The sequence below is a fragment of the Rhinolophus sinicus genome, chromosome 9, assembly GCF_057876585.1.
Source record: "Rhinolophus sinicus isolate RSI-liver-muscle chromosome 9, RSI-T2T, whole genome shotgun sequence".
Classification (NCBI taxonomy): Eukaryota; Metazoa; Chordata; class Mammalia; order Chiroptera; family Rhinolophidae; genus Rhinolophus; species Rhinolophus sinicus.
Window position 1 is genome coordinate 21,526,582 of NC_142509.1, and position 12,694 is coordinate 21,539,275.

The 12,694-nt window shown below is 54.1% G+C and overlaps 1 protein-coding gene across 2 annotated transcripts; it reads right to left on the reverse strand.

The window, feature by feature from the left end:
- Positions 1-8,937: 8,937 nt before the first annotated feature.
- On the reverse strand, positions 8,938-12,208 carry MTFP1 (mitochondrial fission process 1). 2 transcript variants are annotated; one of them, XM_019743017.3, is made up of 4 exons: positions 12,008-12,208; positions 11,108-11,235; positions 10,548-10,783; positions 8,938-9,565 (listed from the first exon to the last, which is right to left on the reverse strand). In XM_019743017.3, exons 1-4 carry the CDS (start codon positions 12,072-12,074, stop codon positions 9,493-9,495), a joined length of 504 nt encoding a protein of 167 aa, XP_019598576.1. In that variant the 5' UTR covers positions 12,075-12,208; the 3' UTR covers positions 8,938-9,492. The 2 variants fall into 2 exon arrangements, with proteins under 2 accessions (XP_019598576.1, XP_019598577.1); XM_019743018.3 differs by having other exon boundaries at positions 10,548-10,780; positions 12,008-12,203.
- Between the last annotated feature and the right edge of the window lie 486 nt (positions 12,209-12,694).

The following is a 12,694-nucleotide window of genomic DNA, read 5'->3' on the forward strand; positions in this document are numbered from 1 at the left end:
TCTCTACTAGTCGGGTTAGTTCTTCTCTGTGTGAACAACTGGCCTGTGAGTAAGCAGACTCACTCCTACATGGCTCCCAGCTCATTCTTTTTACACTTTGCGGTCCTGACCACCTTGCCACACTGCCTCTCTGAGGGACTGTCTCAACCCAGAGAGCCTAGGACAGAGCAATTTTAAAAAGGAGAAAAAATTTAAGGCATCTGTTGAGTATTTGCTGAGCATCTACTACATGCCAGTCTCTGCCCTAGAGGCCAGGGGGGCAGGGTGAGGGTGGGGTCCTGCCCCCAAGGTGGCCTGGCTGGGGAGCCCAAGCTTCAAGAAGCAGGACTGTCCTGGACTCCCCGGAGGGTCCTGCTCAGCCTGGGATGGGCTAACAGGCTCCCCAGACACAGGGTAAAGGTCTGCGGCGAAGAACGGGTGACCCAGCGTCCTGGTGTCCTCTGCACTCAGTGGGGGACACAGCCAGGGGCTCTGGGGAAGGGGGCATTGGGAGATGGGGCTGAGTGTTGGAGGTCACTGGCAGAGTGGCTCACAGGCCATCAGGATGGGAGCCCCCTCCTCCCTGTATCCCCAGGATTCCAAGTCTGGCTCCTGTAACAGCCTAGGCCAGGTGCGGTGGGACAAGTTGTCCTCCAGAGGACTCACCAGGTGCACGGCTGGTGGACGGATGCTTAGCTCAGGGGCAGGGAAGGCAGGAGGAGGACCCCCGTCTACTACCCCTGCTCTAAAGGGAACCCCATTTCCCAGACCTTACCAAACAGCAAGATCAGGGCAACCCTCAGAAGCTCCCTGGGGGTGGCCATAATGAAAAGGAACAGTGCCCACCCCCCACAAGCCTCCTTAAATAGGCCCAGAGGAGGCTGGGGAAGGAACAAGCCTACCTGGAGCCCACAGGTGAGCCAGAGCACAGCTGAGCTGGGCCTAGGCCACGTACTTCCATATGCCCCTACCTGTGCCCGCTACCTGCCTGCAATGTCTCCTGATTTTAGAGAAGGCTCCTCAGTCCTCTTCCCTCACACAGGATTTAATCATAGTAAGAGTCAACGCTGATGGAAGGCTTACAGCATAGAGGACTCAATCTTTTTAAGGATGCTAATTGGTGGCATTATCACAGCCTCTTATGCAGGTGACACAACACAATGCTTATCAAAGTACCTGGCACATACATAATAAGAGCTCCACTCATGTTCTCTGTGGGTGTCATTTCCTAACTCTTGCCTATGGGGAAGGAGGACCCCATAGACCCCATGATTATGTAGGGTGCTGTACAGCAAGATGATTCCGTCTGAGAGAGGATGCTGAAAGGGGCTCATGGAGCAGGCACCCTTACAGCTGTGCCTTCAAGGCTGGGAACAGAGGGAAATGAGGATGGAGAGGGCATTCCTGGCAGATGGCGTGACCTGAGCAAAGCCACAGAAGGCACATTCCCTGTATACCCAGGGAATGGGGTCAGCGGAGGCATGACTGTAGGTGCAGGGATGTGGCATGGTGAGAGATGAGCCTGCCATGAGCCTGCCGAGGCCTGGAGGTTCTGAATGCAAGATTGAGGTGTTCAGACTGGGTCCCGGCAGCTGTCAGAATAGAGGAGGCACCTGGGGAGATTCAGCCATCAGCATGATCAGTTTAGAAGAAAGTTCCTTTTTGCATTGGGCACTTCAGGAGTTCCCAAGATTTCAGTTCGTACAAATAAGACCATGACGATCACCCTTAGATACACATCTAATAATCACCCAATTATTTCCTGTCAATAAATTCTCAGTTGTGGAATCCCTAAACTATGTAATTGGCATACTTTATATCCGGGTTAGTCAGTGATGAAACAATTTAGTCGTTCACCCTTGAGTAATGTCTCTTGCTACATTAACAATACCCAATGTTTGTGGAGTTCTCTCTGTGAGTCCCATGGCTAAATATTCTGTGAGCCATTTCTCCTGTCATCCTCACAGCAGCTTCAGTGTGTCAGCCCAGTGGATCCCCATAGCTAAACTGGAGGGCAAGTCTGTACAGTGAGGAAACCGGTTCAGAGAGGTTAGGTAATTTGCCCATGGTCACACAGCCTGTAAGTCAGCTCTGCCCCTGACTGTGTAGAGAGCTATGGGCAGGAAGGCAGTAGGCATGGAATCAGTACTGGGTTAGGGAGCAGAGGGCTGGAGAGGAGGGTGGGAGGGGAAAGTTGAAGGGTGTGGAGGGGGCTATGTGAACTGCGCCAGTGACGCCAACTCCAGGAAACAGGGGCCTAACCATGATGCGGTTGTAAAGAGTAAATGAGATACATCAGAGGAAGCACTTAGCATAGGACCTGGCACACTCTAACAGACACTGTTGTAAATAACCCTAGAGGAAATTTGAAACAGCCAACAGAAGCACGTTGGGAGGTGCTGCCTCCTTATGGCGATGATGAGCATTGCATGAAGTTGGCCACCGAGGGACGCACCTCCCAGCATGCTCTAGGACAAAGGCTGAGGGTGGGAAAATACTGCTCTCCCCCAATCTCAGCAGGGGTGTGCTGCATCTTCCCAGGCAATGAAGGAAGGTTTGGTTTGGAGGGACCCCAGAAAAGACTCCCAAGCCAGCCCCTAAGGGGCCCGAGGCTTCCTTAAAGGGGTGAACTGAGAAAGGGTGTTATGTAGTGGAGGAGGGTGGGTGTGCCAGCAGGAAGGAGTAGGGGCGAGGCTGAAAGGAAGTGCCCCAATTGGTGGGAACAGCGTATGAGAAAGCCCAGTCAAGAGAAATGCTAAATCCAAGAAACCAAAAAGGATGGCATGGCTGAAATAAAATTGGCGGTGGGGGACAAGGACGGGGTTGTCCAGGTCACGCAAGGCTCTCAGAGCCACCACAGGAGTCCGGACTTGGTTCTGAATATTCGAAGAAATGGTTAGCCAGATAGAAAAGCTTGGAAGGGGGCAAGCCCGAGGCTGCTGCCCTCATCCAGGCCTGGAAGGGACAGATAGGAGATGTGATAGCAAAGCCTTGGAGACAGAAGCTACAGGAGCAAGAGGGAGCAGCCAGGGAGGAGAGAGAAGGGTCTGAGCCCAAGTATCAGGTGCTAGGGTAGCAGCCAGGGGTGGGAGGAAACCTGGAGCAAGGGCTCTGGACAAGCAGGGGCTGTAGCCCAGGCGACCTTCTCTTTTCCCTGTATTGGGAAAGGATAGAGCAGACCAGGGCTGCATCTTACCTGTGACCCTATAGGCTGTGAGGCCTTTGCCAGGTCACTTGGCCTCTCTGATCCTTAGAATGTGGGTCTGGAAAGGGGAATAGTGCTACTGACCCATCTCCCGGGTTAGCAGGAGAGCCAGAACAGTGGTGCGCTGGTAAATGTTTAACCACTGGCTCCCAGGGCAGGGAGACCCGATTTGTTGATCTCCGTGGTGTAAATATTCCCATCATGGCTTACGTCAAGCTACCCAAGTAAACTCATGGTACACGGAGTTGAGAAGCAGTGTGTACACTACAAGAAGGCATGTCCACCAAATAAATACAAGAGATGTAAATAACCTCAAAAGTATAGATAACAGTTCAATCTAGTAAAATAATTAGGAAGCAATACATTTTGATGGGGTGGCCAGTTTGCTCAGTGTTAGAGCACAGCGCTCGTAACACCAAGGTCTCCGGTTCAATTCCCACATGGGCCAGTGAGCTGCACCCTCCACAACCAGATTGGAAAAAAAACAACAACAACTTGACTTGGAGCTGAGGTGCACCCCCCACAACTAGATTGAAAAACAATGACTTGACATGGAGCTGATGGGTCCTGGAAAAACACACTGTTCCCCAATTTAAAAAAATAAATAAAATAAATACATTTTGAATATTTACTACCTGTGGGGCTTTTTTTTTTTTTTTTTTTTTTGGCTTAATTGTTTTTTGAGATATAACTGATATGTACATCATACTAATTTCAGGTATATAGCAATGATTTGATATTTGTATATATTGGAGGGAACAGTGTATCAGAAAGCCCAGTCAAAATGATCACCACCATAAGTCTAGTTAACATCCATCATCACACAGAATTACATTTTTTTTCTTGTGATGAGAACTTATTCCTATCTTTGTTTTCTTATATAATGTATTTAAATCTAAGTTTACATTGTTTATTTTTTTATATTGTTTAACTTTTAATAATGGCTGTGTTTAACCAGCAATTCATGAAACTCCTGAGATGTTAACAATTGGCTCTGGCCCCTGTGAGCAGCTCTAGCATACCATGCATTGGCCCACAGCAAAAGAATGTACAAAGTGGACCTCCAAGTGGGCCCAGACATCAGGCACCCAGAAAAGGCCCAACCTCTGCCGTAGGGTGCTGCTGGGTTGTTGAGCAAACATTAAAGAACAGAGAAGCACCCTGAGCCCAGGCAGGCCACAGGTTTGCCCATCACCTCACCGCTCCTGCCCAAGCCCACATGTGGCAGACACAGGCTCTGCTCATGTCTAAGGGCATCACCTCGCAGGAAGCCCAACACTCTCCCCTGTTCTGGGGGCCTCATTTCCCTGCCTCAGGAAAATCATGAGCGCTGAAGTCATTGGTGAACATCTCTTTATTGGAAAACTGGTAGGTGCCGCGGGCTCCTTAGACCCCACTGTCCAGACCTGTAGCTAGACGTGCCACGAGGCTCTGGGCCCTGAGTCAGCAGCAGTGAGTGATGGAAGATGAAGAAACCTATGCCAGGGGGATGTCAACACCACCATGAGCAGAGGCCCTGTCATCAGCATCAGTGAGCCAGGAGATGTCCTGGTATGAGGGGCAGAGGCTGGTCAAAGCCCAGAGGGGCCAAAAGTCTATTCATAACATACTTCACACTGCCCAATCTAGGCCAAGACACTTGTGTTGATCAAGCGGCCATGGGGAACTATTACAGGAGGGCCAAGCTCTTTTGCAAGTTAATCTGAGCCACTTTAAGCCTCAGTTTCCTCACCTCCCAGGCAATTAAGAGAAGTTATGTACATCGAATGCTGGTTACAGGACAGGGCATACAATACACCTTTGGTAAATGTGGCTCGCCTGGTTGTGTCCCTGTGGAAGGAACAGGCCTTCTTGGGGCCAGCATCAGATGGGGACTTTGGCTCCGAGACCAGTAGTTGGCAGTGCACATAAACCTGTGGTGGGGACCTAGGAGATCTAGGCTGAGCAATCTTTGGAAAGTGAGGGGTGAGGGGACCCAGACACTTAGGACACTCACATCATCAGGAGTATTGATAACACAGAAGCCTTGGAAGGAGAGCTTCAGTTTCTTGGGGATACCTCGGGGCAGGAAGTGGGAACCGGCGTCCTGGCCATGCACCAGACACCGGAAAGGCTCAGGCCAGGAGGTTGGCAGAACCCAGAGAACAATCCTGAAATGGGGTCCAGTCCCAGCCCTGCTTCCACACCACCACACACCATCATTTATTGAGAATTCTGCATGTCAGGCACTGAGCTAAGCTTTGCCCCATTCAATCTACACAACAGTGCTGGGAAGATTCTGACACTATCCCCACTTCACGAGGGGCTCCAGAGGCCAAAAGGCCAGTAAAGAGATCTTGCTCCCTGACCTGAAGAGGACCACCCAACATCTCCCAGAGGCCACCAACTGGGCATCTTTCCCTTCTGGCCCTGGAAAGGTTCTCAGCCCCTGTCCCACCCTTCCCAGAGACACCACCCTTTGAATAGTCCCATCCTAACCTGCCCCTTCCCTAGGTCCAGTAGCCATGATGCCTGATGAGGCTGTAGTGCATAGGCGCCACTGCCAGATCCTGGCTGGGGCTGGTGACACAAGTGTCCGCGTATGATTGGCTGATGGAAGCTACCAATCATAGAAAATTCCACATGGAGCTCAGAGCCCAGGAAGATGGTGCTGGTGTCGGCCGGGTCTGGAGCCTCCAGCACGCCTCCATCCTGGGCTAGAAAGAAAACCAGATGGGGTTGACATTCGGCCAAGACACTGAAGGGCTTGTCCAAGGCCGCATAGCAAGAGAGAAAAGCAGGCAAACCAGGGCCAGGTCACTTGAAGCCCAGTATCCTTCCAACCCTGCCACCTGGCCCTTCCTTTATTCCTGCTCTCACCAGAGATGGTCTAGCACAGAACAGGAAGCAGAGGCGTCCCTGAGCCAGGGGCTCCCTTTCCCTTGTGTTATTGGTTCTGCTCAGCCCATGTCCCTTACCTGTAGGAAGGGACGAACCAGGCCAAAGTTACACGCTAAAGTCCAGATGTCCAACCCCAGCCAGGAAGCCAGTCCCTCAAGGAGGCTGGAGACAAGGTGGGCAGTTCCAGGCTAGCAGAGAAGAAAGTAGGGGCTAATCTAGAAAACACAGAGGCCCATGACAAGTCCCCCAGGGCAGTCCAGGCAGGCATGAGGACAGGAGAGAAGGGGCCAGGACAATTCAAGGATTCCAAATTCAGGCTCCCAGGTGAGCACACCCAGCTCTGAGTCAGGCTCACATCACGGGGCTCATGAGGTTAGTGCCTGCTGCCCCGCTTGCTGGAGGGGATGACCCCACCCCACCCATCCTTCTTCCTCCTGTGGGACCTCCAGGAGTCAGGGCCCAAGCCCGGCTAAGGGCTGGGCAGTGCTCACCACCAGACTGTACAGTTGACTCGATGGCCAATGGCGGCAATGGGGGTCTGCTCCGAGTGTCTAGGTGGGGATGCATACACCATGTCAGCAAAGAATCTTCCTGAATATCTGGGGGGACTCTAGCTCCTTAAGATGGTGCAGAAAGCCAGAACAGGTACATCCCCAGCTTGGCCTTGCCTGATCGTCATCACCCTTCCTGGGCCTCTTTCCTGTCTTCCTGTTCAAGATCCTGTCTTGCTCAAAAACCTGTTTTGCTTTGGAGAATGATGTGCTCAGTTGCAACTGGTGGTTAGACGATGGGGCATTCCCTTCGGTGAACCTGTTTCATTATCTGGAAAATGGGGGTGTTAGTTCTACCTCCTCATGGGGCTAATTGAGGATGCAAAGGACAGTACAAGTCGAGGGCACATGTAAACACAGATGACCAATGGTGAGTACATCATACTCTTGCTTACCCAATTCTGTAGCAGTCCAGGCCTCTGCTTCTTTTAGAGAAAGGAGCTGAGATTCAGAGAAGCTGTGACTTGTCCAAGACCACAGAGCAAGTCAGTATGAGCTGATTCTACCCTTTTGTCTAGCCCAGAGACCCCAGCTCTGCCTCACTTCCCCCAGAACCTCCCAGGTACCCCCAGCTCCTGGCAGGACCCATGAGCCTCACCAGCCAGAGGAAGCCACACGCTTTGAATGGGGCAACAAAAACCACGTAGCCAGGCATGACAGGGACCAAGGAGGGCATGCAGGGGCCAAGGCACAGGTGGCAGGCATCGAGTTGGGGCTCCCTCCTCACCGCTGGGATGATGTCCGTCTGATTACATGCCTGCAAGTGACCATACCCTGGCAGTCCAGCCCAGGCTGGTGCAGCCAGAGAATGGCCTTAGTGAGGACACGGCCAGTAGAACCTGCCCAGAAACCCTCCCCAGTGTGCTCTTCCCCCATCAACCTGTGCATCTCCGGAACAAAGCAGGGCGTGGGGTAAGATGTGTGGGGTAAGACAGCCGGGGGGAGTTTCTCCCTGCCACAGACAGGCTGTCCACAGATCTTCTGTCCACTAGCCTAGTCTGAGAATGCCTGCAAGTGTAAGCACCTACTATGTGCCAGGCACCTGCACACTTGCACCCCAGTAGTTCTCTACTAAGCAGGACCACCAGTGGGGCAGCCGAGGCTAGAGGGGACCCATAGTCGGGCAGAGCTGAGGGGCAACAATGGAAGGGGCATTGGGAAAGATTCTGAAGGAAGCTCAGTGTTGGCCAAGAGGAAAAGGATTTCCAGCTGAGGAACGTGGCGGGGCAGGGGGCTCTGATGGCAGGTGATGGGGAAGAACACAAGGCTGGAGCCAGGCTAAGAGCTTAGACGGTGCCCAAGAGCACAGAAGCCTGACTCTGACCTGGATGGCTCCCAGCTTTAGTGGGGGCCCAAAGGGTAGAAGGTGGAGAGAAGTGAGCATCAATTGGTGGCAGAACCCAGATGCAGGTGTGGCTGTGGCCCTGGGGGGAGATGGTACTGGAATAGAGTGGAGTGTGGGAGGAGGGAGAGAGAGGGCTGGGGAGTAAGGGGGCTCAGAGCATTTAAGGGAGCTGGGGGAGCAGCAGGAAACTGGGCAGAGGTCATGGGGGGGGGCGTAGGAAAGGGACCCTACCAGTGCAGGGTGAGAAAGGGGGCAGAGAAAGGCCCACCCTGACCCTTCAGGGACCCCAGCTCTGGGGCAGGCCACTAGACTCACCCTGCAGCTGCAGACACCTCAAGAACAGGAGGAGCCACAACCCCCCGGTCCCCGTCCTTTCTAACCAACAATCCTACTTGGCCCCCCAGCCCCTGTAAGTCCCCGCCCAGGATCAGCTGGTCTCTTAGGGGACAGGTGAGCCCAGTGGGCTGCCCCTGAGCTGTGAAGGTGGGGCCCCAGGGTCTTCACCCTAACCGATTTGTGGCTGGGGCAGGGCTGAGCGTGACGGTCCCAGTCCTGCTTCTGCCCAGGTCCCACCTTCAAGGGGGGACAGGCAGAGAGGCAGGTAAGTGGGGTGGGGGACAGCCCCTGGATCACCCTTTTCTCCAGGATTCCTGAGTCCCCTAATGGGAGGCCCATGTGATAGTCATATGGGCGCTGTCTTCATCTCAGGCAACTTCAGGTGGCATCTGCCCAACAGGCTCCCCTCCCAGAAGTGTGGGTGCCTTAGGAAGCTTGCAGAAAGAGGGCAAGGCCTTACTCCATGGAAGCTGCAGTGCCAAGGGTGGACTCCCAGGCCACTGCAGGAGAGTGCCAGTGGACTGGAGGGGCCGGACAGACTCGGTGCTAGACACTGAGTGATGCCTGGCCTGTGGTGTCAGCCCCAGCCCTGCTCGCCACCACATCCCTGCTCATTCCCAACAGAAAAGGAGAAGAAAACGCAATGTCGGAAGGATTTATTGGACCAGGGCTGTCCTGCCTTCTAGCCAGGCCCCAGCAGCCCCACCCCAGGGACAGGCTGGCCAGAGAATCAGCCCTCAGGGTCCCCGCTACTGCACTCCTGCACTCCTCCCAGGGCCTCCTGTTCCTCCGTCCAGCCACGCTGCCATGGGGGGACTTGGCCAAGCCACTGGGAATCCTGGGTCCCCAGCATGCCAAATGATCTTGGCCATAGTCCTTGCCTTCTGCGGGCCTCTTATCCTCCATAGGAGGATGCTACTTTCCTGTCAAAAGACAGGGCTGGGCCGCCCAGGGTCCACTCCCACTTAGTATGATGAATTTCATGGAGGGAGACAAGGTTCAGGTCCCGCCCCTGTCTGTGAGTCGCTGCGGCCGCTGCTCCCTGAGGCCTTTGTCTCTCAGTTTCCATCCAGCTCAAACCCACTCAGGTGCCAGGCCCTCAGACCCCAGAGAGCCAGACATCGCATCCATCAGGAGGAGGCAGTTGGAACAGAGCAGGGAGTGGGCCAACCCCCAGGCCAGGTACCAGGGTGGGGTCAGGAGGAGCTGGGCTTCTGCACTGAGGGATAGAGCTTGCGCAGGCTGGAGTCCAGGAGGAAGTCCACTGACCTGTGGGGCAGTGGAGGGTGATGAGCAAGCGGCCAAGGGGTGCCAATGGGGGAACGGGAGGCAGACGGTCAGGGCTAGGGAAGGGACTCCCAGATGCATGGCACAAAGGCCATCCAAGTGGCAGCCATCATGCTCTTCTTTATTCAGTTGGGGAAACTGAGGCACAGACTGGATAAAAGACTCACTGAGGGCCTCAGTGTCAGCTATGTTCCCTTGGGGAAAGACTCGTCCTCCCACTCTATGTTGGTCTGGCCCTATCTCTGGTTCTAAGAGCAGGCACATGACCCAAGCCTGGCAAATCAGAAAAGTGGAAATGGCTCAGGGTTGGGCACCCCTGGGCCCAATGGACAATGACAGGATGGACCAATGGCAGTCTTCCTTTGGATTTTTGCTGTCACTAGTAAGAAGATTCCTATGGGGCTTGCTAAGCTGGTGGGATGGAAGCTGGGGGCTGCTGGGGGGCCATCTCTGCTCCCATGAGGGGAAAGTGAATGAAGCCAACATGGGGTCAGGGAGGGGCAGCAGGATGAGGAGACCCAGGCCCCTAATGACATCATTTGGGTGCCTAGATTCAGCCATGCCTGAAAACAGCATAACTAGATTTTTCAGTTTCACGAAACAATTCCTACTTAATCCAATTTTAGTTGGGCTTCTGTCACCAAAACCTCCACAAACCTATCCCCTCCAGGGCGCACCTGTTCCTGCCTGCCTCTGCTGATTTTGTAATACTAAGACTTTATGTTGTTTTTTTCTGCGAATTTACTTGTCCTCTGTCCCATGCCCTCCAGGCATCCCCCCAGCCTTACTGCCAAAGTACCTGCCAGATCATATGACAAGGGCATAGGCTATCCTTTCTACCTTTGGAGCCCTGAGTGCCAGCCCTGCCTCTGCTACTCTGGGCAAAGTGGGTACACCCCACACCTCTCAAGGCGTATCCCCACCTATGGAGTGGATGGTCCCTAAGGCTGGGAGTAGTGCCCACCTGTCGATAGGATGGATGATGACGGGGATGGCCAATAGTCCCAGTGCGGTGGTGGTCCACTTTCGGACAGCCAGAGGCCAGCGGGTGGCAGTGCCCAGCACGTAGAGAGAGGCAGCACACACACGGTTGATAGTGAATCCTGGGATGGCCACAGAGGCCAGAGCCTGCCACACGAAGGTGTCCACCACGGCTATGGTCACCCTGGTGCTGCGGCCTTCTTCAGGGCTTGGCACCTGCTAGGCACAAGAAACACTTAAACCGGAAGGAACAGAGGCAGGAAACCCTGTAGACAAGGGGTATGAGGCTGGACCAGGGAGAGGGAAGTGGAGGACAGGGACAGACCACAAGAGTGTTAAGTTCTGGACTGTACCCCATATAGGGATGGGGGTGGACTCGTCCATATCCAGGACTTGGGTAGGGACTGCACGAGGTGAGGTTGTGGGGATTGGACTGTCCCACGTGCTTTTACCAACGGTAACTTTACCACATGCAAGGCTGTGGACTGAACCACAAGGTGGGGTGGACTGGAGCGGGGGTTTGCGTGGCAGGCTAACACTCACCTCTCCTGCCTTCTTGCCTTTGTCAATGGCATCGGCCAGTACGTAGGAGCTGGACACACCGTAGCTCAGCCACACCACAGCTGCTGGCACCATGGAGCGGAAGGCTTCCCCCACCTCATTGGCGTAGCCTGGTTAGGAGGGGACATTTAATTCCAGGGCCCATGTATTGCTCCACAGCGGGGCACTCAGTCGAGCTAGTTCCAATCCCAGCCTGCTAAGCAGTAGCTGGATAACCTTAGACAAGTGGTTTTACCTCTCTGATCCCGTTTCCCAGCCTATAAAATGGCACCCATGATGCCTACTTTGACTTTAGGGCCATAGTGGGTGAGCTGAGGACAGTCACCATTATGCCTCACTCACTTGCCTTCCCAGTCTTGGTTCCAGAAGAATGCACGAATGGAGAAACTGGCAGCAATAGAGACTGACCAAGGGCAGCCCCACTGACCAGGCACTCACCATGTGCCAGGCCTTTCTGTGCCTTAATCTTATTCCACCCTTACAGCTACCACCAGATGAGAGGCCCTGTGTTCCTCTTTTTGCTGAGGAGGAGACTGAAGCTCAGACAGAGCCAAGGAGGTAAGATAGGAGTCCAGATGCTCTGGCTACCCAGCAAGTACCCAGGGCATGCTGGGACAGGGCACCCCACTCACCCTGTTCCTCCTAGCAGGGTCCGAGCTTCCACCTGAGAGACTGGACCAGCGGAGACCTCAAGGGCAGGCTGGGCCAACCAGAGCTGTGTGACCTTGGGCAAGTTCCTAGCCCTCTCTGAGCTGTCTCTGGCCCAGGCAGAATGAGAACTAAGATCCTCCCACCTTCTCCAGGACCCAGACTGGCGGCCGGCCACCCGTTTCGCATAGCTACGTGGTGGAGGAGTCGCTGTGCCCCTCGCCCCGCTCTCACCCAGGTATCGCACCCACGTGTCCCGGTAAAGGTCGCGCTCGGCCCCCCGAGGGGGCGACTCGGACATGGCGCTTCTGCTGCCGTCCTGGTCACTGCAGCCTGTGCTGCCACCTCTGCCGCCTCAGCTCCCACTAGCGCTCCTGTCCAAAGCAGCGGGACCGGTTGAAGGTCCAAGACTGAAGGACAGATAGGTCGTGCCTGTCCCCGCCAGCAGGGAGCGTCTGTAAATTCCTCCGCGCACCGAAGCCCCTACCCAGGCTTAGGTTTTACAGATTAATTTTCTTCATGTTTTCTCAGCGGTTGAGCGGTTGGCACCATCCTCTCCCAGGACTGACTGTAGTTTGGCAGGCATAGGACTGGGATTCAAATGGAGTATGCTACACTTCCTAGCTACACTTCCTAGCTGTGTGACCTCGAGTAAGAGCCTGTACTTCTCTGAGTCTCACTCCATTCGTTAAATGGGAAACACGACAGCGTTCACTCCTAGGATGAGAATTAATTATAACTCATCGTTAATTGTGTTTACTACTGGCCAGACCGTTGGTCAAAGACTAACGGCTAAAGACTTTACCAGCTAAAGAAAGACTCTAGACAGATTACTTCCTTAAACCTTCCCACCAACCTGTGACCCCCACTTTACAGATGAGGAAATAGAGGCACAGAAAATATGGGTCACTTTCCCAGGTC

Excerpts from the sequence above, each read along its gene's own strand:
- MTFP1 (XM_019743017.3), bottom strand. The coding sequence starts at position 12,074 with ATGTCCGAGTCGCCCCCTCGGGGGGCCGAGCGCGACCTTTACCGGGAC. Across the intron at positions 10,784-11,107 it reads AAGGCAAGAAGGCAGGAGAG|CAGGTGCCAAGCCCTGAAGA; the intron begins GTGAGTGTTAGC and ends TCTTGTGCCTAG. Across the intron at positions 9,566-10,547 it reads ATCATCCATCCTATCGACAG|GTCAGTGGACTTCCTCCTGG; the intron begins GTGGGCACTACT and ends ACTGCCCCACAG.